Raw genomic sequence first — 25,286 nt, 5'->3', positions numbered from 1 at the left:
ATTGAATCCTTTAAAATTTTAAAATCCCATAAAATCCTTTGAAATCCTTAAAAGTCAGTGTGATAAATCCATTAAAATCTTGAGTGTATAAAGTCTTTTACATAAAAAGTCTTTTAAAATCTTACAGAATCAATACAATCTCACACAGTCTTTTAAAATCTTAAAGACTTTTTTTATTAAAATAGTCTTTTAAAATCCTAATCCAATACACCCCCTTAATTTACAACAGAAACAATACAATTGCAATTACAACCTTCTCTCTCTCTCTCTCTCTCTCTCTCTCTCTCTCTCTGTTATCGGTTTCATATTTTTGATTTCTTCTCTCTGTTTCTCATCTCATCATGACCATTTTGATTCATTCTCTGGCTGCAACTCGTTCTCTTTCTCTCTGAATTTGTTGCATCTCGAATATATATCGAGAGAAGAGAAAGGGACCACAACCAATTCAAACCTTCTTTCTTCGTCTTCTCTCTATCACAATCTCATTATCATCATCTTCTCTGAGATCTCAGGTACACTTTCGTCAATTCAATTATTACTTTCGTCAATGCAATGCAATGCAATTCAATTCGATTTCGTTTCATTTTTGTCATATGATGATGATTTGTAATAATGTTGTTGTAACTGATGTGTTTTTTATGCTTTTGCTTTTTGGTATGGGATCCGTTTTCATTTTCGCGCTTTTCTGCATTTATTGTCATATGATGGTTTTCAGATTTTGTTATTTCAAGCTACATTATCCATTTCCGCGCAAAATATTTGAATGAAAGAAAACGGTTATTGTAGATTCATACATTTGGCTGGGGGATTGAATTTCAAGTGTGGCATCCTCTAGTCTCTTGGTACCGTGTGTGTGTGTGTGTGTGTGTGTGTCTATATATATATATATATATATATATATATATATATATATATATATATATATATTATCTGACAAAGACTACTGAAAATGATTTTAATTAATTTACACAAGACAACTCGTGTTAGTGAATAAAATGACAGGCCATACCTTATAATGAAAGATACATTGGATTGAAAAACTTTGTTAGTTGGTTATGTCTAGTTGGGAGATTGAAATATTCATTGAATATGATTAGTACATAAGGGCCTGTTTGGGAGTTTAGGAGGGGATGGTTTTTAGAAAAAGAAAATGGAAGGAATAGAGGACTAATTCATGTCTTATTTGAAGTTGGTGCAATTCAAGTTTTTAACTCATCCTATCATGTCAGAAAAACTAATTTTCTGAATTAATAAAAGGGCAACCCGGTGCACTAAAGCTCCCGCATACGCAGGGTCCGGGAAGGGGTCCCACCATTTGGTGTATTGTACGCAGCCTTACCCTGTTTTTTACACAAGAGGCTGTTTCCATCCTTACCCTAATTTTCTGAATTAATATATCTGTTTATTTCCTTTTGACTTTTTCTAGTTTTATTGCTTCCTTGCCTGCATTTCTTGGTTTATTTCTGTTTAATATATGGTGATGAAAACTTGTGGATAACTTCTTAGTTTTGACATATTATATTAAAACAACATGGTTTGAACCTGTGTTTAGATTCTTAAGCTAGCCTTTCCCATGATATACTTTCAAAATCCAGTGTGAATCATCAATAAATGTCTCCATATAAGTTCCCTTTTCTGTTTGTGGTAGCAAGAAGGATTTGTATAAGACCCCACATAATAAACTGACATCCATCTAATGTGCCAATCTCTGGTGCTTATCCTTGTTGTTGACGGCTTGACTACCGCCAGATTCCAGATTTAAGGCTATTTTCCTTCCTTCCAAATTATCTCCTAAAAGATCTAAGTATCGCCATATTAGTCCTTCAAAGACATTATCTGCAATTTATTCTTCCAATATACAGAAGTCTCACCAAATTTTGTGTCACCTATTTAGTCCTCTGAATGAGCGAATCTTTGGTAATGAATGTGCATCTTTGAGGGATCAATTTGATGAAAATTTCTTGGAAGTAATAATATGATGAAACTTCAATTTTTGTGTCAAAAACTTTTAGAGGATTAATGTGGCGACACGACACCCTAATCGTTGGAGTGTCAAATTAATAGTTTACTCCTGTTTTAATATATGGTCCTCATACTGAACTTAAGCTGTTCTGTGCTCCTTTATCAATTCATTTTCCAAATTCATAAATAGGTCATATGTTTGCGGCTTGCACCTAGAACAATATACAAACTACTGGAAACCAATCTAAATTGTTAGTACCTGTAGGTGGAAAGCTAGCTTTTAAGCGATTGTATTCTCTAAAAAATGAGACAAGAAAAACAGTTAACCCGGCTCCTGGTCTTCTCATCCTTAACATGATAATGATAGATATAGAAAATATTTTATGTTTTGGGAAATACTTGCTGCTGCCGGGGCTGTTCTCTACACCTAATTTGATAACTTAAATCATGTAGCCGTGCATTGCATGATATTACATTATTGGAGAGTTTCCTACTACTACCTTTATCTGCATGATGTTGTATGATTATCTCATGATTTGTTTGTTCTTAAATTTGTATTTCTTAAGAAATGGATTTGGTGTTTGCAGACAGTGTTCGTTGAAAAAGGAGCATTTAGCTATGTCTAACACTCTGAAGGTTTTGGATCCTGCATTCCAGGGAGTGGGTCAGAGATTGTATCCTTTAAGTAATGTCATTATGTATAAGCATAATGACATAACGTAAATGGTTTTGTATCTAACTCACCCATTATGCAAGAACCATTTGGGCTTGAAATGTAGAGAGTTCATAGATCCACCTTACTTTTGTTGAAATTTAACTTTTATTTGGATTAATGGGAGACATGATCAAATTTAGACCAAATAATCATAGATGCTCTAATAACATTTCACGAGCCAAATAACCCAGAAGAAAAGTTGTTGGGTGAATGAACATGAATGGTTAAATATTTGACATTCACATTTCTGATATATTGAATATGCTATATACTTTGAGAGGTTTTAAACTTAACTTGTTGTAGAGGATCTGAAATATGGAGAATCGAGAATTTTCAACCGGTTCCATTGCCCAAATCTGAATATGGGAAATTCTACATGGGGGATTCATATATCATCTTGCAGGTATGACCTACATCCAATATTACCCTGTAGTACGCAAATCCTAGACTTTAAATGTTCTTATATTAATTATAATTTTTTTTTCTGGAATTAGTAGTCTTTTTCTGTTACTGGATCAGAGAATTGAGGTTCAACAGGGAAAAAAAGGTGTCTTTATTGAATATCCCCCTCCAAAACCGGATCAAATGTTTGTAGGTCAGGAAGAGGAAGATACGACAGTGTCTTCCCTCAAGAAATCCAGAGTCTAGCCCTGCCCATCTAAACATACTAACCAACTGAATTCTCTTACACTCTCTTCTTCTATTTACATTTTACCTCTGCTACAGTAGTTGGAGTGCTAGCAAACTCTTATTACTTCTCTAACCCCTTTTCCTACCACGGACTCACTCACAGAGGCCAGGCCATTCGACTCTTAGGGTTACTTACAGGCATTTCTTGGTCTTATAGAAATTTCATATAGTCTATTCACTATGGTCCAAAATATTTGACTGATTTCAATTTATAATTCTGGGGGATAGTTTCAGTTGGCATGGGGAAAGCTTTTATACAATTCCCTCTTTTGTAAGAATATAAATATATTCAGAATGAACATAATTTCACCTTATTTTCAGAATGAATATGTCTTTCACCTTATTTTATAAAAATTTTGGTGTTCATTCTTGCAGACAACACAAGGCAAAGGAGCTGCTTATTTTTATGATTTACACTTCTGGATTGGAAAGGATACGAGTCAGGTAAGCTTGGACTTCACTTTCACCCTTGTAATCATATGCTTGAAAAACTGTTCTTTTTTTGTCAAAGAAAAACTTTGATACGTTAGTCCACCTTTTTATTTTCAAAGGGTTTTATGGTTCCTTAATGATTGGAAATATTCGCTTTAATCCCTTTTTGGCAAAAAGAATAGTCTTGGCTGACCTATTGAGCATTCTTGTAGGATGAGGCAGGAACAGCAGCCATTAAAGCTGTTGAACTTGATGCTGCTCTTGGAGGACGGGCGGTGCAGCACAGAGAGATTCAAGGACATGAATCTGACAATTTTTTGTCATATTTTAAGCCATGTATTATACCATTAGAGAGGGGTGTTGCATCTGGACTTAGAAAACCTGAAGAGGAGGAGTTTGAAACACGCTTGTATGTATGCAGAGGGAAAAGAGTTGTCAGATTGAAACAGGTAATGTGTTGTCTATTCGTGAACTTTTTTGATTCTGCTTGCATGTAATTTAAAATTATGCTTTGGCAGGTCCCGTTTGCAAGGTCTTCATTGAACCATGATGATGTGTTCATTCTTGACACCCACAATAAGATTTATCAATTCAATGGTGCAAATTCCAATATTCAGGAAAGAGCCAAGGCTTTGGAAGTGGTACAGTTTCTGAAAGAAGAACATCATGAAGGGAAATGTGACGTTGCAATTGTTGGTGAGGGCACTTTAGCTATTATATGATTTTGTTATCTTCTTTCAGAGGTGAGTTTGTTTGTTTGTTACTTGAAGAAAACTACCCCATATTGCAGATGATGGAAAGTTAGACACTGAGTCAGATTCAGGTGAATTTTGGCTACTCTTTGGTGGTTTTGCTCCCATTGCTAAGAAGGTAATCAGTGAGGATGATATCATTCCAGAGGCAATTCCTGCTCAATTGTATAGGTATGTTGATTTTGTTTTCCACTTTTCCTCAGCCTTAAGCTTCTATCTTGTTGTTAATGGGTCTTATAGTTGCTTGATGAAAAGTTATATTGGGGTCCCACTCTCAGTATTGACTTGACAAGAAACCATCACTATCATGTATGTTCATCTAGGATCAAATAAGAAACTCCAGTCCTTCCTGCCGACACCCGTCAAACAAGAAACTCTTTTGTTGACGGCACCACCCATCAATATTTGTACTGCAATCATATTTCTCTTCCACCATGGACATTTCATTTGATTCTATATCCTTTTCTTTCGTTTCCATTTTTTGTTCTTGAATTCTCTTTTTGGCCCTTCTCCAAACCACCAACATCAGTTTTCTTCTCATCTGTAAGTTGTGCTGATTTATCACCTTCGATAATGGCCCATCCAAATGTAACTTCAGTTCCACCCTTATTAATTCCTTGATTCCCTTCAAGATAATCTTGTTCTAGCCTCTTGCATACACAGAGGTCCTTGAGTCCATTTATTTGCATGTAGTGCCCTATTGTTTCATACACAAACAAGATTTTGTAAGGATCATGTATCATGGAACACTGGAATCCGTGAATGACAACATTCCTAAACATCCTACAGTTTGAGTTTGGAGTTTAAGATTCCAACCAGTAGTGCCGGACCTTCCTTGGAGACCATTGGCTGACATTCAGTCCCCCTCTAGCATTCCTTACAGTAGAAAATACATCTCCATCTTAATAATTCAAGCACATGCATCCTCACTTGTAGACATGGAAAGTTGAACCTTGTGCCTATCGTTCCCTCCAAATTTGATGCGTTTTAGTCAACATAGTTCTTCGTTCACAAACTTATCTGTCTTATTAAATATCTTTATCACTATTGCTTCTATGTTTCTGAAATAAGCATCCACCAATAATTGTTGTTCCGCTTCCTCTTCACATTGTTGGCTTAGTTCCTACAAGTTTCTCTATACTACTTGACTACCTCATGTGAACCTCGATCCTCGTTCTAATCTTGAAATGCTTTCAAGAAGGAATTTTTATCGGTTGATAAGAACTGATTATGATATATAACAAAATTGTGTTTATTGATTATATCAGTTGCATTCCTGATTTTTTGAGATACCTTGTTGTCTCCAACCCATTCTAAGTTGTTTTCCAAAGCAAAGATATCCCTCAATAATCTTATTTTCTACTTATTTATATCTTTTTTTTCTTGAAGTCCACTTATTTATATCTTATTATCTCACACACTAACTAACAAACACACTAAGGTGGTTCCCTAGAATTGTCTTACTTTTAATGAAAGATACAATCAACTTTTATTAGGTCAATGCGAGGAGAAGACCAATTGTGATCCACTGAAAAGAATAAAGCCGATGGAAGATAGTTCAATTATTAAAGAGGTTGATCTAATTATATTTCTTCGAGTTTTGCCTTTTGTTTGACCCATATTGTGACCCCAACTTTTGGGATAAGAGTGGAGTGGTTGTTGTTCTATTATTCCCTTTCTTTATATCATTTGTATGAAAATCTTTTTACAATATGTAATTTGGAGTAGCTCTTAGCTAATGTTTGTGGTTTGAAATATACATTGGTATATTTTGTGCCTTACAAGCCTATTTTGTGGGGTCGTGTTACGCCCAAACACATATTCTAAGATGCTATCAGGTTTCTGCTATCAGGCCACGGTCCAGATGTCCAGTCTAAGGTGCGAGGGGTGTGTGTTAAGAGTCCCACATTGGATGAGAGATGACTTGAACATATAGTTATAAGTGGGGGCAATTGTCACCTTCCAAACCGGTTTTATGGGGCTGTGCTGGCCTAACCTTAAATTCTAAGAATGTGATATGAGGAGATTTTATAATTATGGGCTTTTGTGTTTTTGTAATTTTGTCTGAAGCATGACGTCTTATCTTTGCTAACATAGAATTGGGACACGGTATTTTCTTCTTCAAATCATATTCCCACCGCATTCTAATATTCTTTCTATTTTACTGGTTTACCTAAATGAACTCATTAGTAGTTTACGTTTCATAATTTTTGGATGGGTTCCCTAGGCATTTAGGTTTATTCACGATTTGATCTTGCCATCATGTGTTGATTAGCATGAAAAATGGTTTTTGTTAGATTCAAAGTGGTTTGAATAATGTATTTATTATTATTATTATTATTATTATTATTATTATTATTATTATTATTATAATAATAATAATAATAATAATAATAATAATAATAATAATAATAATAATAATAATTTGTATTCGGTCTATTAGTCCATTAGTCAGGCCCACTAGGTTTGAATAGCTTATATAAACAAATTAGTGCTTTTACACTATTCATAACCTGAAATATATTATTGGGTGTGTATTTAGTCCCACATTGCCTAGAGATATGACTTGTATAGTGTTTAAAACAACGTAAAAACACAAAATGTGTTATCTAGATCTAGAGCTGAAGCTGAGTTCCAGGAAATGTCACAAGGGATAAGTGAACTACTATGGTTGAATATCATCATGGAAGAATTGAGGATAAAGTGAGATGAACCAATGAGGCTATTGTGATGATAAATCTGCTCTTAGCATAGTCCATAATTTAGTGTACCAAGGTAGAAGGAAACATGTTAAAGTTGACAGGAACTTCGCCAAAGAAAAGTTAGATAGTGGTCTATTCTACATTCTCTTTATCTCTTCCCAAGGCAACCTTGTGATGATAAATCTGCTCTTAGCATAGTCCGTAATCTAGTGTACCAAGGTAGAAGGAAACATGTTGTGTACCAAGGTCGAAGGAAACATGTTAAAGTTGACAGGAACTTAGTCAAAGAAAAGTTAGATAGTGGTCTAATCTACATTCTCTTTGTCTCTGCCCAAGGCAACCATGCAGATCTTCTAACTAAGGGGTTGAACAACAATAACTTTGAAATGATTGTTTCCAAATGTAATGATATATATTCATTTTCTTCAACCAACTTGAGAGGAAGTGTTGTTATAAGTTGTTGTAATTTGTATTCGGGCCATTAGTCCATTACTTAGGCCCACTAGGTTAGAATAGCTTATATAAACAAATTTGTGCTTGTACAATATATATAATTTGAAATATATTATTAAGTTTTCACACAAAGAATTAAATCCTAATATTTATTAATAGGATTAGAATCAGCAAATCATATCAGGGGTCCAAATTAGGGACCTCTTTTTTAGAGGTCTATATTAGGGGCTCCCATCAAGTAGTCTTTCTTATATTAATTATAGATATTATTATGAATAGTGGTGAGTGTGGTCTGTATTGGACACATAAATTACAAACATAACATAATATCAGAGCAAGTTCTGATTATGTGACCGATGGAATCTATGCAGCCGTTGTTGTCTGCGAGGTGCCACCGCCAGTCATCATCCGAAAAGTTTTCATCAGGTTTTGGTTCAGAGATACAAGATACCGCCACCCAGCTGCGCTACTTTCTGGGGAGGAGACCCACAACCAGCCACCACCACAAACAAGTGTGCCTTGATTTGGTGATCGCAACCTCCATCACCAGAAGCGTAGCTGCTGCTAGAGAATTATACAGTGGCCTATGCCAAACCACCAACACCAGTAGAGGAATCTCCCGATTTTTCCAACCCGAAAGTTTCAGCTTCATCAGACCTGTGATGTGGTCACACTCGCCCTGCCAAGTTGCTGATTTTCAATTGCCACCACTGCAGTCAGTCGCGCCTGGATCTGCAACAGGGGACTTCTATGGACAGTTTTCCTGAGATAAGGTTGCCTCCCCCTACCGGTTCTGCATACAACTGTGCTTTGGAGTTTCTGAATTGGTTGATATAGTTTACTGTGCAAACAGACATTTCTGGCGCGGAGGTATCCTCTTCATGGATCTTCTCGTTTGGTTCTGTTGTGATCTCTTAATAGCTCTTAGTTAGATGTTTCCGTCCTGGTGTTCGTATACATTGTGCTGCTTTAGGTACTTCTCTTTCTCGCCAGTATGTTTCTTTTCACATCCATCCAGCTGTTATTCAACCACTGTTCCTTCTCCTGTGAGATCTATGCCCGACAACCACCGCAGCCATCTTTGAAATCCTCTGGCTAGCCAAATTGCCTTTGCTACAATCATCTCTGGCCACGCTATTATTTTCGACCTGTTGTCTCTATTTTCTCTACATTACATCCACATGTTGGGAGTGTTAGAGAGGAGTGTTAGAATTGAAGAATTGAATTTTAATATTTATTGTTAGGATTAGAGTTAGAAAATCATATCAATTAGGATTTATTATGTTTATTCTATATGCTATTATAATTAGATATGATATGAGTGTGCATGTTTTAGTCACAGATTAGAAACATAACAGTTTCTAAATGGTCGTTGGCGATATCATGTTGATAATTAAAACTAAAAATAACTTCATGTGACATTCCTTGCAGTATCATTGATGGTGAAGTCAAGTCTGAGGAAGGTGAACTTTCTAAGTCACTGTTGGAGAACAACAAATGCTATTTGCTGGACTGTGGTGCTGAGGTATTTATCTGGTTTGGCCGGGGAACACAAGTGGAAGAACGGAAAGCAGCTTGCCAAGCTGCTGAGGTAAGTAATTGTAAAATCTAGTTCTTCATGTATTGTTAAAAGATGATTTATTGACTTAACTAATATAATATCTCCAGGAGTTTGTTTCTGGCCAAAATAGGCCAAAATCTACAAGGATAACAAGGATTACTCAAGGTTATGAGACACGTTCATTTAAGTCTAACTTTGATTCTTGGCCATCAGGATCTGCTAGTACTGTTGCCGAGGATGGAAAAGGGAAAGTTACAGGTGGACATTGTTTATTCTCAACTGTACTTTGATTTGCCTGTGTCTAACAATTTGTACTGATAACTGTGCTACTGTCAGCATTGCTGAAGCAACAAGGGATGGGTGTAAAAGGAATGACAAAAAGTACCCCTGTAAATGAGGAAATTCCACATTTGCTTGAAGAAGGTGGAAAGATGGAGGTACCTTTATAATTTACGTCATAAACATTCCCATTTTTAACTAAATTGTCACCAGTGAACATGTATATAATTTAACAATTAAAGGCATGGAGAATCGATGGAAGTGACAAGACCTCATTACTGAACGAGGACATTGGTAAATTTCATAGTGGAGATTGTTACATTGTACTGTACACATACCATTCTGGTGAGAGGAAAGAAGACTACTTCTTGTGCTGCTGGTTTGGCAAAGATAGTATTGAGGTAATATGTTTCCTGCTGATTTGAGCTAAAAATAAATTGTTAGTCTCTTACCACACATAAACCACTCACAGATTATACTAATCCTAGAAACTCTAAGATTATTCAAGAAACTATTATAAACTAATCCTAGAAGATAAACTAAAATACTCTAATATAATATAATAAGTATAGTATTTTGAGCTACTATCAATGTATCTCTATAAATCGGGGTTAATGTTTGGCCTTTTGTATCAAGCTACTATCAAATTATTATTAATAATATTCAAACTATTATTTATTTAACTTTTCATTTTATCTTATAATAAAACTCATAACTTCAAGATGGTATTAATGACAGGTTCAATCTTCTGTGACCTGTTCTGTAACTATTCCACTATTTGCTAGAATATCATAAAATATCTTATATACTATACTTATATTATATTAGAGTATCGTAGCTTATCTCCTAGGATTAGTTTATAATCTTAGAGTGTGTTTGGATGGGGAAATGTTTTGAGGGAATGTAATGTTATGAGGGAATTCAAATACTTTGAGGTGAATTCCATTGTTTGGATGAGGGAATGTAATGTAATGTTATGAGGGAATTCAAATACTTTGAGGTAAATTGCCTAGAATTTTAAATTCTTTAAAATTTCCAAATTACCTCATCCAAACACACTCTTAGAGTTTCTTGAATATATATTAGGATTAGTTTTCATATTATATATATATATTTTTTTTATTATTATTATTATTATTATTATTATTATTATTATTATTATTATTATTATTATTATTTGTTTCATGATTTCCCTATTTATTTAGGATTACGAGTCTGTATCCCGATAAATAGGATTAGTGCCTAGTATTTTGAATCACACAATTATCAAGTTACTATCAATAATGTTCAAGCACTTATTCTCTCCTTTTATCTAAAATCCGTAACTTCAACACAGTATTTAGATCCTGGCTCTATCCTCTGTGACCTGTCTTGTCACCATTCTGTTGCTCTAATCTATCGCTGTTCACCATCTACACAGTTAAACCACTGTCAATGTTCACCGTCAATACAGTTTTTCTGCCACCATCAACGCAACTGCTATGAATACGATTTCTGGTTTGGTTTTGTGCATACTTATGCTCCAGGTTGTTCGCTGGCATCTTCTTTTTCAATGATTGCTGTTTTGGTTGATCATATGTCCAAGTCACTCTTATTTAGTGTGCTTTCTACCTTGTCCCATATCGGTCTCTAATGGAAGATTATTTAATAAATAGTCTTGGCAATATTAGATCATCTTCTAGGATTAGTTTCCATATTACTTATTACAACTGCGACTTCTTTTTACTAATTTTAGGATGGAGTCTATATATATCCCTATAAATAGATGTTAGTATTTAGTCTATTGTATCAAGCTACTATCGTTTTATTATCATCTAGATCTTATTTTTCTCTCTCCTCCTTTTATTATAAACTCAACTTCAATTATATTATAACCACCGTTGCATCAAGAATATTTGGTCACATACTGATTTACACAGTATTATATTATAAGCACCGTTGCATCAAGAATATTTGGTCACATACTGATTTACACAGTTGAAGAAGTGGTTAATGGGTGTAACCATTTAATTATTCCTAAATTTAAAATATTTTTACCAAAAATAATTTGGGTAATTTCCCGCAACGTAATTATTTACCGGCTAGATTTCACCTTTTAAAATGCGATTTATGATAATTATTACTTACAGTTCAATTAATTTTTTCTTTTTCATCACTATTTTTTTTTTTAATTGTTTCTCAGTGGTTATTATTTTCAAATTGTATTTTTCTATTCATATTTCTTTATGGAGTAGAATAATTTTTTTTTATGGAGTAGAATATTTTAGTTTTGAAAGCTTTTGACCTCGGTTAAGTTTCTTTTTTAGGAGGACCAAACAATGGCTATTCGGTTGGCTAATACAATGTCCAACTCTTTGAAGGGTAGACCTGTTCAGGTATTGTAATCTGAACTTTGAGCTGGGGATCATGCTAGCAAATTGTGTATAACTATTGTTGTTGTTTTCAGGGTCGCATATACGAGGGTAAAGAGTCACCACAATTTGTTGCTCTTTTCCACCCCATGGTAGTTCTTAAGGTATCATGGAGCAAATTTGTGTGTTTTCAGTTACATATCTAGTATAACTCAGTGAAGACACATTACTTGTCCCCATTTTAGGGAGGTTTGAGCACTGGATACAAAAAGTTCATAGCTGACAAAGGTTTATCAGATGAGACATACACAGAAGAATCCGTTGCGCTTATCCGAATCACTGGAACTTCCATCCATAACAATAAGGCAGCACAAGTTGATGCAGTAAGTACCATGAAATTATTCATTTTTGATCCCATTAGCATGTTTCTAGGGCTTTATCTTATCTGCAATCCACCATAATTATGTTATTCTTATTTAGGTGCCAACGTCATTGAATTCTTCCGACTGTTTTGTCTTGCAATCGGGCTCTACAGTTTTCACTTGGCATGGGAATAAATGTTCCATCGAACAGCAGCAGCTAGCAGCAAAGGTCGCAGAATTTCTAAGGGTAAGTTCTGTTCCCTCCATGTTGTGGACATTCTGCCAAATTATTTGAGCACTGCATTAGGAATTTAATGCAAAACCAAGCCTCAATTTTACTAATTCAAACTCTTGAGTGTTAACCGAAAAGAGCATCCTTATTAATTATCATATTATTTAAATTGTATTTATTTTTATTGGTACATTAATTTTATTATTTTCTACCTCAATTTCCAACACAGAAATGTACTTTTGGTAATATGTTATTTTATGTACTTTTATGAGGACGAAGAAAATGCCGGACGAGTGGAGAAGAAGCACTTTAATTTCAATCTATAAGAACAAGGGGGATATACAAAATTGCGCGAATTATAGGGGGATTAAGCTAATGAGTCATAGCATGAAGTTATGGGAAAGGGTGATTGAACGAAGACTAAGAAAGGAGACTCGAGTTACGGATAACCAATTTTGTTTTATGCCTGGGAAGTCGACTATGGAAGCGATCTACTTACTTCGACGCGTGATGGAGAGCTATCGGATGGATAAAAAAGACTTACACTTAGTTTTCATTGATTTGGAGAAAGCGTATGATAGAGTGCCTAGAGAGATTTTGTGGAAAGCCCTGGAGAAGAAAGGGGTTAGGATTGCCTATATTAGAGCTATCAAGGATATGTATATGTACTGACGAAACACATTCAAGAGTTAGCACCGAGATGTATGCTTTTTGCAGATGATGTAGTCTTGCTTGGTGAGCCGAGGGAGGAATTGAACGGGAGGCTAGACACCTGGAGGCAAGCCCTAGAAGCGTATGGTTTCCGCTTGAGTAGAAGCAAGACGGAGTATATGGAATGTAACTTCAGCAAACGGAGAAGTAGGTCTACCCTGGAGGTGAAAGTTGGAGATCGTATCATACCCCAAGTTACGCGGTTTAAATATCTTGGGTCCATAGTACAAAATGACGGAGAAATAGAAGCAGATGTAAGCCATCGTATTCAAGCTGGGTGGTTGAAATGGAGAAGAGCTTCAGGTGTTTTGTGCTATAAGAATGTACCAGTTAAGTTGAAAGGAAAGTTCTATCGGACAGCAGTCAAGTCGGCGATGTTGTATGGTACAAAATGTTGGAAGAGTCAACACGAGAATCAAGTAAGTGTAGCAGAGATGAGGATGTTGCGTTGGATGAGTGGTAAGACTAGACATGATAGGATTAGGAATGACACCATTAGAGAGAGTGGGGGTAGCACCTATAGTAGAAAAGTTGATAGAAAATAGGCTTAGATGGTTTGGGCATGTAGAGAGGAGACCCGTAGATGCCGTCGTAAGAAGAGTAGATCAAATGGAGGAGAGTCATGTTAGAAGAGGTAGAGGAAGACCTAGGAAAACTATTAGAGAAACCATTAGAAAGGATTTAGAGGTCAATGAGTTGGATCCAAATTTGGTTGATGTTAGAACACTATGGCGTCATTTGATCCATGTAGCCGACCCTACTTAGTGGGATAAGGCTTGGTTGTTGTTGTTGTTGTTTGAACTTCTATTTGTGCCACATTGGTTACCACAAGATTGATTTGTTCAAACTGAATTGATATGACTATATCCTTTTGGTTAAGCTCAAGTGCCTAACTCGTGGTTTCCTGAGACTGCTTTTTTGAACTTGTAACCTCTGAGTATATTTTTTTAACAAGATAAAATAGTTTTAGTATTGCTGTATGCATTGTTTGATGATGTGATATTTTTCCATGTTCAGCCAGGAGTTGCTTTAAAGCATGCTAAAGAAGGTACAGAAAGCTCAGCTTTCTGGCTTGCATTAGGAGGAAAACAAAACTACACCAGCAAGAAAGTTACTAATGAGGTTGTTAGAGATCCACATCTGTTCACCTTATCATTTTATAAAGGTTATAATTTCTTATCGTGTTACTTCTATATAAAAAAAAATTAAATGTTATGCTATAGCATGCTTGTTTACTTTATATTTAAGTATACTGACCATTTTTTTTGTTTATTCTTTTGCTCTGTGAATCTATCAGGAAAGTTACATGTGAGTTTGTTGGTACAACTTTTTTATATAACATTTCCTCCTTTTTTAGGAATTTTGTCAGTAGAAACATTTAGGGCTTCTTTATGTCTTCTAAATCTTTTTTTATATTTTATTCTGCAGGTAGAGGAGGTTTACAACTTCTCCCAAGATGATTTGTTAACAGAGGATATCCTCGTACTCGACACACACGCAGAAGTGTTTGTTTGGATTGGTCAGTGTGTTGACCCTAAAGAAAAGCAAAATGCTTTTGAAATTGGCCAGGTAAGTAAAATTCAATTCTTTTAATTCTCATATTCCTCTCCTACTTGGGGTACTTGATTTATCCTTGAAACTTTACTTCAGAAATACATAGATATGGCTGCATCTTTGGAAGGACTATCTGCACGTGTACCCTTATATAAAGTAACAGAAGGGAACGAACCTTTCTTTTTCACTACATACTTTTCATGGGATTGGGATTATACAAGAGCTAAGGTATGTCCAAAGGAATTAAAATGGCCCTTTTGGTTTGTTCGTTGTTTAAAAATATAATAATAAATCTTCTCGTACTTTTCCTTGTCTTCAACTGTATGTCACAATATTTTGCATTTCTGTGCTGGTTGGTTGTGAGCAGAACATAATTACCATGGCTGTTCAAAATCCCACTAGAATTTTGTCATCACATATAGGTTTCACAAATTCTTATTCTAAATGTTTTAAATGTTGGTCTAAAAAGATTGCTAGTGGTAAAATGATGTGATTGTGAGGTTCATGCTTTTGGAACAGGTACTTTAATTTGTTGACTTTACATGGTTTATTTTTCTTATTACTTCAGGTTCACGGGAACTCATTCCAGAAACAGGTGTCTCTACTCTTTGGGATTGGCCATGCTGTGGAGGTACAGTCCTGATTTTTATTTTTGGGAAAACAGAAGCTGTTAAAAAACCTGAAACATGCTAAGTAATTCAGTTAACAGAGAATATAGTTTTATATTTCCAACAAAATCAGCAGTTGAAATGTAAATTCTATCATGAGCAACGTCTTTATTTGCTTGATCCAACAACTGTTTCTACTTCATGCCAAGTTGCTTTAGATCCATTCATTTTTTTTGTTAGAATTACGAGAGAAGATAAACTGATTGCATTGATCAAGAATCAATTCTACCTGTTACAAGCCACAACAACTGAAAGCCAAAACTTATATTTTGAGATCTATTGATCTGCCAGCTAATGTTACTAAATAACCGTAACTAACTGAATTTCAGTTAGTTACTGAACTAGAAAAGTCTCAAATCAGACTAAAGCTGCAAGTATCACTATACTCTGATACGCTTTTTAACCTCGAGAGTGTGTGTGTGTGTGTGTGTGTGTGTGTGTGTGTGTGTGTGTGTGAACCACAGAAGTAATGGGTCACATACTATGAGCTTAGATCTGAAAACATCAAAATTAGGGCAAAATAAGCTCTTTTGTGAGGATGTCAGCACATTGCTCCTGTCACTTCACATTCAATCGCGGAGTAGCTAGATAAGAGCCTGCTACGGTAGAGACAAGTAGAACCCGCCACAATTTCTCACTATTGAGGATCGTGGTGATGGACATGTATCTGATACTTGCAGTGCCTGGAAACAGCAAGAGCAATTCTCTCATGCAATAAAATGGGGAAGAGAGTATTGATTCCAAAAACATATTCTAAAGATATTCTAAGACGATACATATTATATTATGTCATGTACTAAGTATTCCAAATTACCCCGAGATAGTCCAACACAAACTTTTGTTTCAAATTCTCTCCTTTAATATAACACCTTTATTTCTTCAGGTTATGGTAATGCCAAAAATGAAGTAAACATGATCAGATATCCAGTGTAAATTTCTGTCTCGTTTAAGCACTGCAATTGATATGGCTAAGCAGAAAAGTTTCAGAATATCATAATTTTAAATTACTTGTAGAAACCTTCCTTTTTCTGTTTATTTAGCTTTGAATTTTAGGTAATTAATTCTAAATAAACCAGTAGTTGTGTATGTTACGTGCAATTTCTTTAATGTCTTTAACTGATGTTATCTAGTTTAAATATAACTCTTACCTTCATAGCCCTTCAAATATATACAAAAATGCTAATTTGACAGATACACTGTATGCACTATTCATCCTTTATAATATTCTAAAGTTTTTACTTAATTAGTTTACACTTTTTAAGTTCAGCCAACAGTATTTCTAAATGTCAATCTTCCAATATTTATTTTCTTTCTCGATATTACATATTGAGTCGTATACGCTTGTGCAGATGCAATACTATCAGTATCAGTATGATTTCTGAATTTATATTAGAATAATTGAAATGTTGTCTATGTCTCGACCTGCTAAACAAGGCTCAATTGATTCTGGTGACAGGAAAAATCAAACGGGTCAAGTGGAGGGGGGCCAAGACAAAGGGCAGAAGCTTTGGCTGCTTTAACTTCTGCTTTTAAATCATCGCTTGAGAAAACAACGAGTATGGTATGGTCTCTTCTGTTTTAACACTGAAGTTTTAACATTCCTTTTTGTATGTGAATGGATCAAAGAGAACAAAGAGTTCATACTCAACTGACGTTTTATTTAAGAATATTATTGTTGCTGGTTCTATCTGTGGGATTTGGATCCTCTCATGCCCATTCTGCCTTCTAAGCCATTCACAACCTCTCCTCTTTGTGGATCAATCAATCGTTGGATTCGGAAAAAGAGAAATGGTTGAATGAAAAGAGGATCCAAATCCTATTATGTGCTGTATTCTTAATTGCTTATTTTTTATTTATTTTTTTCATTTTGTTTTTTTGGTAGCTGGTTTATCTATTTTAACTCATGATTCAATTATTTCTTTCCACTCTTGCAGTCACAAGAGAGATTGAATGGCTTAAACCATGGAGGACCAAGACAAAGAGCGGAAGCTTTAGCTGCCTTAAACTCCGCATTTAGTTCTTCATCAACAACAAAGAAAGTTACTCCTAGGCCATCTGTAAAAGGTCAAGGATCACAAAGAGCAGCAGCTGTAGCTGCTCTTTCGTCAGTTCTTACTGCTGAGAGGAAGAAACAATCACCTGATACCTCTCCTGTGGCCAGTGACAGTCCTGTTCCAGAGAGTAGCATTTCAGGTAATAACTGCAGTTTTTTTTATCGAAGTTGAATGCTGCATGTTAGAATAATTAATCAAGTACTTAGTGGAGATATTGGAAAGTTGTGACTATTTAGTTTTAACTCCACTAGTCATTGTATTGATTGTATTGATTAATCTTCCTTATTAATTAGGGGTTAACTAGGAGACTCCTACCTATATAAATGTACATTCTCACCACATAATATGATATAATAAACATATTTTCAGTTCTAATATGGTATCTAGAGCTTCTTGATCCAGAGCCATGTCTACTGCTACGTCTTCTCCTACTCCCTCTGATGCGCAACGCATAACTGCTGCAGCATCCAAAACCTTCAAACAAGTAGTTTCTGTTAAGCTTGATGATACGAACTACCTTCAATGGAAGCAACAAGTCGAAGGTGTTCTTCGCGGAACGAAGATGGTGAAATTTGTGATTTCACCTGAGATTCCACCGGTTTATCTCACAGATGCAGCGCGCGAAGCAGGAACAGAGAATCCTGCTTACACTGAATGGGAAGAACAAGATTCATTGCTCTGCACCTGGATTCTTTCAACGATTTCGCCTTCGCTACTTTCGCGATTCGTTCTCCTTCGCCACTCGTGGCAGGTTTGGGATGAGATTCATAGTTATTGCTTCACGCAAATGAAGACGCGTTCGCGTCAACTTCGATCTGAACTTAGATCCATTACGAAAGGTTCACGCACTGTTGCTGAATTCATTGCTCGAATTCGCGCAATTTCAGAGTCTCTTGCTTCAATTGGAGATCCAGTCTCTCACAGGGACCTGATTGAAGTTGTTCTTGAAGCACTTCCTGAAGAGTTTGACCCTATTGTTGCTAGTGTGAATGCGAAATCTGAGGTTGTTTCTTTAGATGAACTTGAATCTCAGCTTCTCACACAAGAATCTAGAAATGAGAAGTTCAAGAAAGCTGCTATCACTGAACCTGTTTCAGTTAATCTCATTGAAACTGCAAATTCAGAATCCCAATCTCATGGTCCTAATTCTCAAAACCACAATTATACTGATGGTACTGGAAACAATCAGTTTCCTAACTCTAACCCTAATTTTGGAGGAAGAAATGGCCAGTTCAGAGGACGTGGTGGCCGTTTTGGTGGAAGATTCAGAGGACGTGGTGGCCGTTTTGGTGGAAGATCCAATGTTCAATGCCAAATCTGTTCAAAAACAGGTCATGATGCAAGCTATTGTCACTACCGTTTCTCTGCCCCACAGTATGATTACTACAGTCCCTATGGCTCACCAGGAGGCTACGGTGCACCTCCAAATGTATGGATGCAGAACATGTCACGTCCTCAGCATTCTGGACAGTTTCTTAGGCCTCCTACACAGGCTGGGAATCAGAGAGGTCAAGCTCCCCAGGCCTTCTTAACTGGCTCAGATCCACACAATTCATTCAACAATGCCTGGTACCCTGACTCAGGTGCTACTCATCATGTCACCCCTGATGCATCCAACCTCATGGATTCCACGTCTCTTTCAGGTTCTGATCAGGTCCATATTGGAAATGGACAAGGTTTGGCTATTACCTCTATTGGTTCCTTACAATTTACTTCTCCTTTACATCCTCAAACTACTTTTAAATTGAATAATCTCCTTCTTGTTCCCTCTATAACCAAAAATCTTGTTAGTGTGAGTCAGTTTGCTAAAGATAACAATGTTTACTTTGAGTTTCATCCTAATCACTGTTTTGTCAAATCTCAGGATTCTTCTAAGGTGCTTTTAAGAGGTATTCTAGGACATGATGGTCTCTATCAGTTTGAGCACACCAACTCATTCAAGACCACTGCTCCTGTCTCTCAAAATTCTAGTGTCAACACTGTTTGCAATAAAGTTCCAGCACAAACTGACAACTCTGCCTCTTTTCATTTAGGTCCCTCAACTGGTTTCAATTTCAATAATTTTCAATGTAATAATGTTGAACATTTACCTAGTAGTTCAACATCTAGTTCTACTCAGTCTTTTCCTTCCATGTATGGTATCTGGCATAGCAGACTTGGACATCCTCATCATGAGGTGCTCCAAAGTATTATCAAACTTTGTAATATACAATTACCAAATAAAAGCTTGTCAGATTTTTGTACTGCTTGTTGTCTTGGTAAGGTTCATAGACTGCCATCTTTTGCATCTCAAATGACATATACTAAACCTCTTGAACTAATTTTCTGTGATCTTTGGGGACCTGCACCAGTTGAATCCTCCTGTGGATATACCTATTTCCTTACTTGTGTGGATGCTTATTCTAGATACACATGGATATATCCTCTGAAACTCAAATCTCACACACTTTCTACATTTCAGAATTTTAAAACCATGATTGAATTGCAGTTAAATCACAAAACTATTTCTGTCCAAACTGATGGAGGTGGTGAGTTTTTACCTTTCACAAAATATCTCAATAGCCTTGGCATCACTCACAGATTCACTTGTCCACACACTCACCATCAAAATGGCTCAGTTGAAAGGAAACATAGACATATTGTTGAAACTGGTCTCACTCTTTTATCTCATGCACAAATGCCATTAAAGTTTTGCGACCATATGCCTTTTTAACTGCAACTTACCTTATCAACAGGTTACCTACACCCGTTTTAGCAAATGAATCACCCTTTTTCTTACTTAACCTTCAATTTCCAGACTATAAATTCCTTAAAAGCTTTGGTTGTGCATGTTTTCCCTTTTTGAGACCCTATAACTCTCATAAGTTTGATTTTCATTCAAAGGAGTGTGTTTTCTTGGGATATTCCAACAATCACAAAGGATATAAATGTTTAGATGCTTCAGGTAGAATTTTTATATCCAAAGATGTTGTGTTTAATGAGGTAAAATTCCCTTATCTTGACTTGTTTAAATCTCAGAAAGTGTGTTCTGTTTTACCAGATGGTCCCACTTTATCCACTTTTCTTCCCACTCCTGTCTCAACAACCTTTACTGTAAACTCACCTACTCCCCAAAATTCTCATTCTGAGTCTGTTCCTACTACTCCCATATCAAACACCCCTCAGACTCCATCTATTAGTTCTCATCACTCTGAGTCCTCACACAGAAATAATGTTGTCCTAAATCCCACACCCATCACCATTCTATCTCCCTCTCCATCTCAAAATTCCTCACCTGAGTCATCTGCTAGTGTTACTAGCTCTCAGTCTACAAGTTCTGAGTCTCCTCCTCCTGTTCCTCACAGAATTCATCCTCAAAACCTTCACTCAATGAGAACGAGAGGTAAACATGGAATTGTGCAGCCTAGAATTAATCCTACACTCCTTTTGACTCATGTTGAGCCCACTACTTACAAAACAGCTCTTCAGGATCCTAAGTGGCATTTAGCAATGCAAGAAGAATATAATGCTTTGCTTCATAATCAGACATGGTCTTTAGTACCTCTTCCTGCAAACAGACATGCCATTGGATGTAAATGGGTATTCAGGGTAAAAGAAAATCCAGATGGCACTGTAAACAAGTACAAGGCACGTTTAGTGGCTAAGGGTTTTCATCAACAAGCAGGTTTTGACTACAATGAGACTTTTTCCCCTGGTAGTCAAACCCGTTACAGTGAGGACAGTTCTGACACTTGCAGTTACTTATAATTGGACTCTTCAGCAGTTGGATGTGAACAATGCCTTCCTAAATGGAGTGCTAATTGAAGAAGTCTACATGGTGCAGCCTCCTGGCTTTGAATCTTCTGACAAGAGCCTTGTATGCAAACTACACAAGGCTCTCTATGGGTTAAAACAAGCTCCCAGAGCATGGTTTGAGAGATTGAAATCATCTTTACTTAGCTTTGGTTTCAAGTCAAGCAGATGTGATCCTTCTTTGTTTACTTTGCACACTCAAGCTCACTGCATTTTTATATTGGTTTATGTTGATGATATTATCATCACTGGAAACTCAAAACTGGCTATTCAGAATCTAGTTCATCAGCTCAATTCTGAGTTCTCCCTTAAAGATTTGGGTATACTAGATTATTTTCTTGGCATAGAGGTGCATCACTCACCATCTGGCTCTTTACTTCTCTCTCAAACCAAATATATCAAGGACCTTCTTCAGAAAGCTAACATGATTAATGCTAATAGCATGCCCTCACCAATGGCATCTAGTACAAAATTGTCTAAATTTGGTTCAAGTACGGTCTCAGATCCTACATTTTTCAGGTCAATTGTTGGTGCATTGCAGTATGCAACCATAACAAGACCTGAAATATCCTACTCTGTGAACAAAGTTTGCCAGTTCTTATCAAATCCCCTTGAAGATCACTGGAAGGCAGTCAAGAGGATACTTAGATATCTGCAGGGTACTTTAAACCATGGGTTAATGCTTACACCTGCCAGCTCCACTGAACCTATTGCAATCACTGGCTTTTGTGATGCTGACTGGGCTTCAGATCCTGATGACAGAAGCACATCGGGAGCCTGCATATTTCTGGGTCCCAATCTAGTTTCCTGGTGGGCAAGGAAACAGACCCTTGTAGCTAGATCTAGTGCAGAGGCTGAATATAGAAGCCTTGCACAAGCTTCTGCTGAGATTATTTGGATCCAGTCTCTTCTCAATGAATTGCAAATTAAGAGTAAAATTCCTCATGTCTATTGTGATAATCTCAGTGCAGTTTCACTTGCTCACAACCCAGTCCTGCACTCAAGAACCAAGCACATGGAATTGGATATTTTCTTTGTGAGAGAAAAGGTTATAGGGAAGGAACTGAATGTCTCACATGTGCCTGCTCAAGACCAGTGGGCAGATGTCTTGACTAAGCCTCTGTCCACTGCCAGATTCCTTTATCTTAGAGACAAACTGAGGGTTTGTGACACCCTCGGTTTGAAGGGGGGATGTTAGAATAATTAATCAAGTACTTAGTGGAGATATTGGAAAGTTGTGACTATTTAGTTTTAACTCCACTAGTCATTGTATTGATTGTATTGATTAATCTTCCTTATTAATTAGGGGTTAACTAGGAGACTCCTACCTATATAAATGTACATTCTCACCACATAATATGATATAATAAACATATTTTCAGTTCTAATACTGCATACTCAAATTTCAACCACTGGTCCATATTCTATTTGTTGCAAAAAAAAAAAAAAAAATACAATGGGTTTCTTATGTCTCTCTTTCTAACAGTCTGTGTAAATCTTTTTTGTGGAATATTATATATGTTAAGTGCTTTGTTGATATTTATTGATTAAATAAATAGTAAATATTATATTTACATTGTAAATATATTTTCCTTATTCTCTAAGTAAATTAGGATAGAATATTATGTAGAATATTTATTCTGTAAATATACATAGCTTAGTCTCCAAGCTACTTAACTCTATATAATAGACATTTCGTAGTGCTATTCAGTCACACGGTTATTTAAGCATATGTCTCTCTTTTCTCTCTCATTCAACATGCTTAATCATAATTACAATTGTTTAATTATTTCAATGGCTAGTATTTTGTCCATGGTCAAATAAATTACATCAGAGTGGAGATCTTGTGCTATAACGCGCTAATTTTTGTGGATACCTTTAAAAACCCTGGCCTATTGAGTGCCTTTTGAATTTGAAGAGAAGAAGCATCATGTAATAATCGAATAAACTATAGGCTTTTACTTCCACCTAGAGGAATCTTCATAGGCAATAGGCTGTGCTGCATTAAAAAATGCCTGACTCGTGTTTACACAACCATTTCTGGGTGTTTCGGCTTATTTTACCAGTTGGTGTTTTTGCTGCAGAAGCTAAAAGTGAAAGTGAATATTCTGAAGTTGATGAAGCTACAGAAGCCAAGGAAGTGGAAGAAGTTTCTCCTGATTCCGATAGCAATGGGGGTCTGGAATCTGAACAAGAATATGTGGAGGATGGAGATAATGACCAAAGTAGTCAGAGGACATTCAGTTATGATCAATTAAAGACTACATCAGGAAAAAATGTGTCTAGGATTGATCTTAAACGGAGAGAGGTTAGTCTTGTTTTGAATTATTACTTACAAGCGCCTCCCATGAATTTTCCTGCCCCTGACTTTATTAAATCTTTTTAACTCTGTGGGCTTTCTGTAATTTGCAATCTTTCAAATTGTCATGGAATGCATATGATTTCTTGTCTGGTTTTATGTCAGTATCGTGTAACACTTTTGCATAATCTCCACTTCCTGTTGGTCAGGCCTATCTTTCAGACGAAGATTTTGAAACTGTGTTTGGAATGGTAAAAGAAGCATTTTATAAGTTGCCAAGATGGAAGCGAGACCTGCTGAAAAAGAAATATGAATTGTTCTAGACTTGACATATTGAGTAACAAATCAGTATCTTTAGCTTATTGATTACCTTTCCTCGGTAATCTTGAAATGCACTTACCTATTGGATAGTGTGTTTTATCGATAAACCGCGTGGATTCATATGAACAGTGATGCTGCATGGAGAGTGATTTTAGTTTCTCCTTTTAATTGCTGCTACTTCTTGGAATATTTACATCACAGCCGACCCAAGGTAAGGCTGCTAAAGCCCTTGCTTTAGGCCTACCAACATTAAATTATTTTTTATTAGATTTTATAAACAAAAAGGTCTCAAATGTATAAAGAAAAAGCCCCATATATAAAAATTTACTTTAAGCCTCACTTGCTACTGAAAATTATTTGGCAACATTGGTTTACATATTGTGGCAATGAAGACACTAGAAACTGGACGGGTCAAAATTCTTTGATTGTAAGTTTGTATTTTAAATACGTGGTTTTTCTTTCATTTGGTTAGAAAGGTGGGTGTATATGTATGTATATTGCATTTTATGTTACGAATTTTGCTCTCCGCCTTACACTTTTCGCTCGTGCTCTGCAGCCATTCCGAAAATACCACTGCGCTAGTTTAACTAGCGCAAGTGTAAAAAAACGGGACTTAATTTTTACACATGCGTGACTTAAGTCACGCAGCGTTAGTTAACTCACGCAGAAATTAACACATGCGTGAGTTAACTCACGCTAGTTTTCAAAACTTCTGATCATATCACTCACGCTGATTTGACTGGAGCTTTATCACATGAAATGAATTTCTAGGTTCAGTAGTATCTAAAATGAGAAAATGCATAGTGGGCCAATGCATGAAAAGCAAAGACCAATTTGACTGGATCTTCAAAGAATTAACCACCACACGAATTAACCACCACACCATGCATACAGAAACCACATGCATTCACGCATTCACTGTTACTTACTTTACATGATGATCCTCTCTCTCATTGACCCATACATACATACATAATACTATTAATGTCACAGCCAAAACAGCTCACATGTTTTAAAACTAGCGTGAGTTAACTCACGCATGTGCTAATTTCTGCGTGAGTTAACTCACGCTGCGTGACTTAAGTCACGATTGTGTAAAAATTAAGTCCCGTTTTTTTACACTTGCGCTAGTTATCTAGCGCAGGGGTATTTTCGGAATGGCTGCAGGGCGCGAGAGAAAAGTGCAGGGCGGAGAGCAAAATTCTTATTTTATAGTTACAATGTAATGGAAACCCAAAAACGTTGTTATTTATACTTGTGTGAATGTTATGTTATGTTATGTTATATTATCGTGAACCTGGAATTTTCTATAAAACATATGAGATTTACTTTTCCCACCCTATGTCTTTCCTCGGGCGCCCTAATTTTTTTCAAAATTACTTTCGGTGCATTCCGG

The 25,286-nt window shown here is 36.1% G+C and overlaps 1 protein-coding gene across 2 annotated transcripts; it reads left to right on the top strand.

The window, feature by feature from the left end:
• Nucleotides 1-217: 217 nt before the first annotated feature.
• Nucleotides 218-24,402, top strand: LOC146954988 (villin-3-like). Of its 2 annotated transcripts, none has more exons than XM_085719429.1 (24): nt 218-512; nt 2,550-2,636; nt 2,981-3,080; nt 3,743-3,811; nt 4,012-4,248; nt 4,318-4,495; nt 4,590-4,722; nt 9,138-9,297; nt 9,375-9,525; nt 9,604-9,704; nt 9,789-9,947; nt 11,853-11,921; nt 11,993-12,061; nt 12,143-12,280; nt 12,378-12,506; nt 14,220-14,367; nt 14,500-14,510; nt 14,631-14,771; nt 14,853-14,984; nt 15,325-15,387; nt 16,881-16,985; nt 17,359-17,617; nt 23,355-23,578; nt 23,779-24,402. In XM_085719429.1, exons 2-24 carry the CDS (start codon nt 2,581-2,583, stop codon nt 23,890-23,892), a joined length of 2,946 nt encoding a protein of 981 aa, XP_085575555.1. In that variant the 5' UTR covers nt 218-512; nt 2,550-2,580; the 3' UTR covers nt 23,893-24,402. The 2 variants fall into 2 exon arrangements, with proteins under 2 accessions (XP_085575555.1, XP_085575549.1); XM_085719423.1 differs by having other exon boundaries at nt 14,500-14,522.
• Nucleotides 24,403-25,286: the final 884 nt, after the last annotated feature.

The sequence above is a fragment of the Medicago sativa genome, chromosome 1 (assembly GCF_051527215.1).
Source record: "Medicago sativa cultivar Bolivia chromosome 1, Bolivia_mono, whole genome shotgun sequence".
NCBI classification, from domain to species: domain Eukaryota; kingdom Viridiplantae; phylum Streptophyta; class Magnoliopsida; order Fabales; family Fabaceae; genus Medicago; species Medicago sativa.
This window is presented reverse-complemented; position numbering and strand designations above follow the sequence as displayed.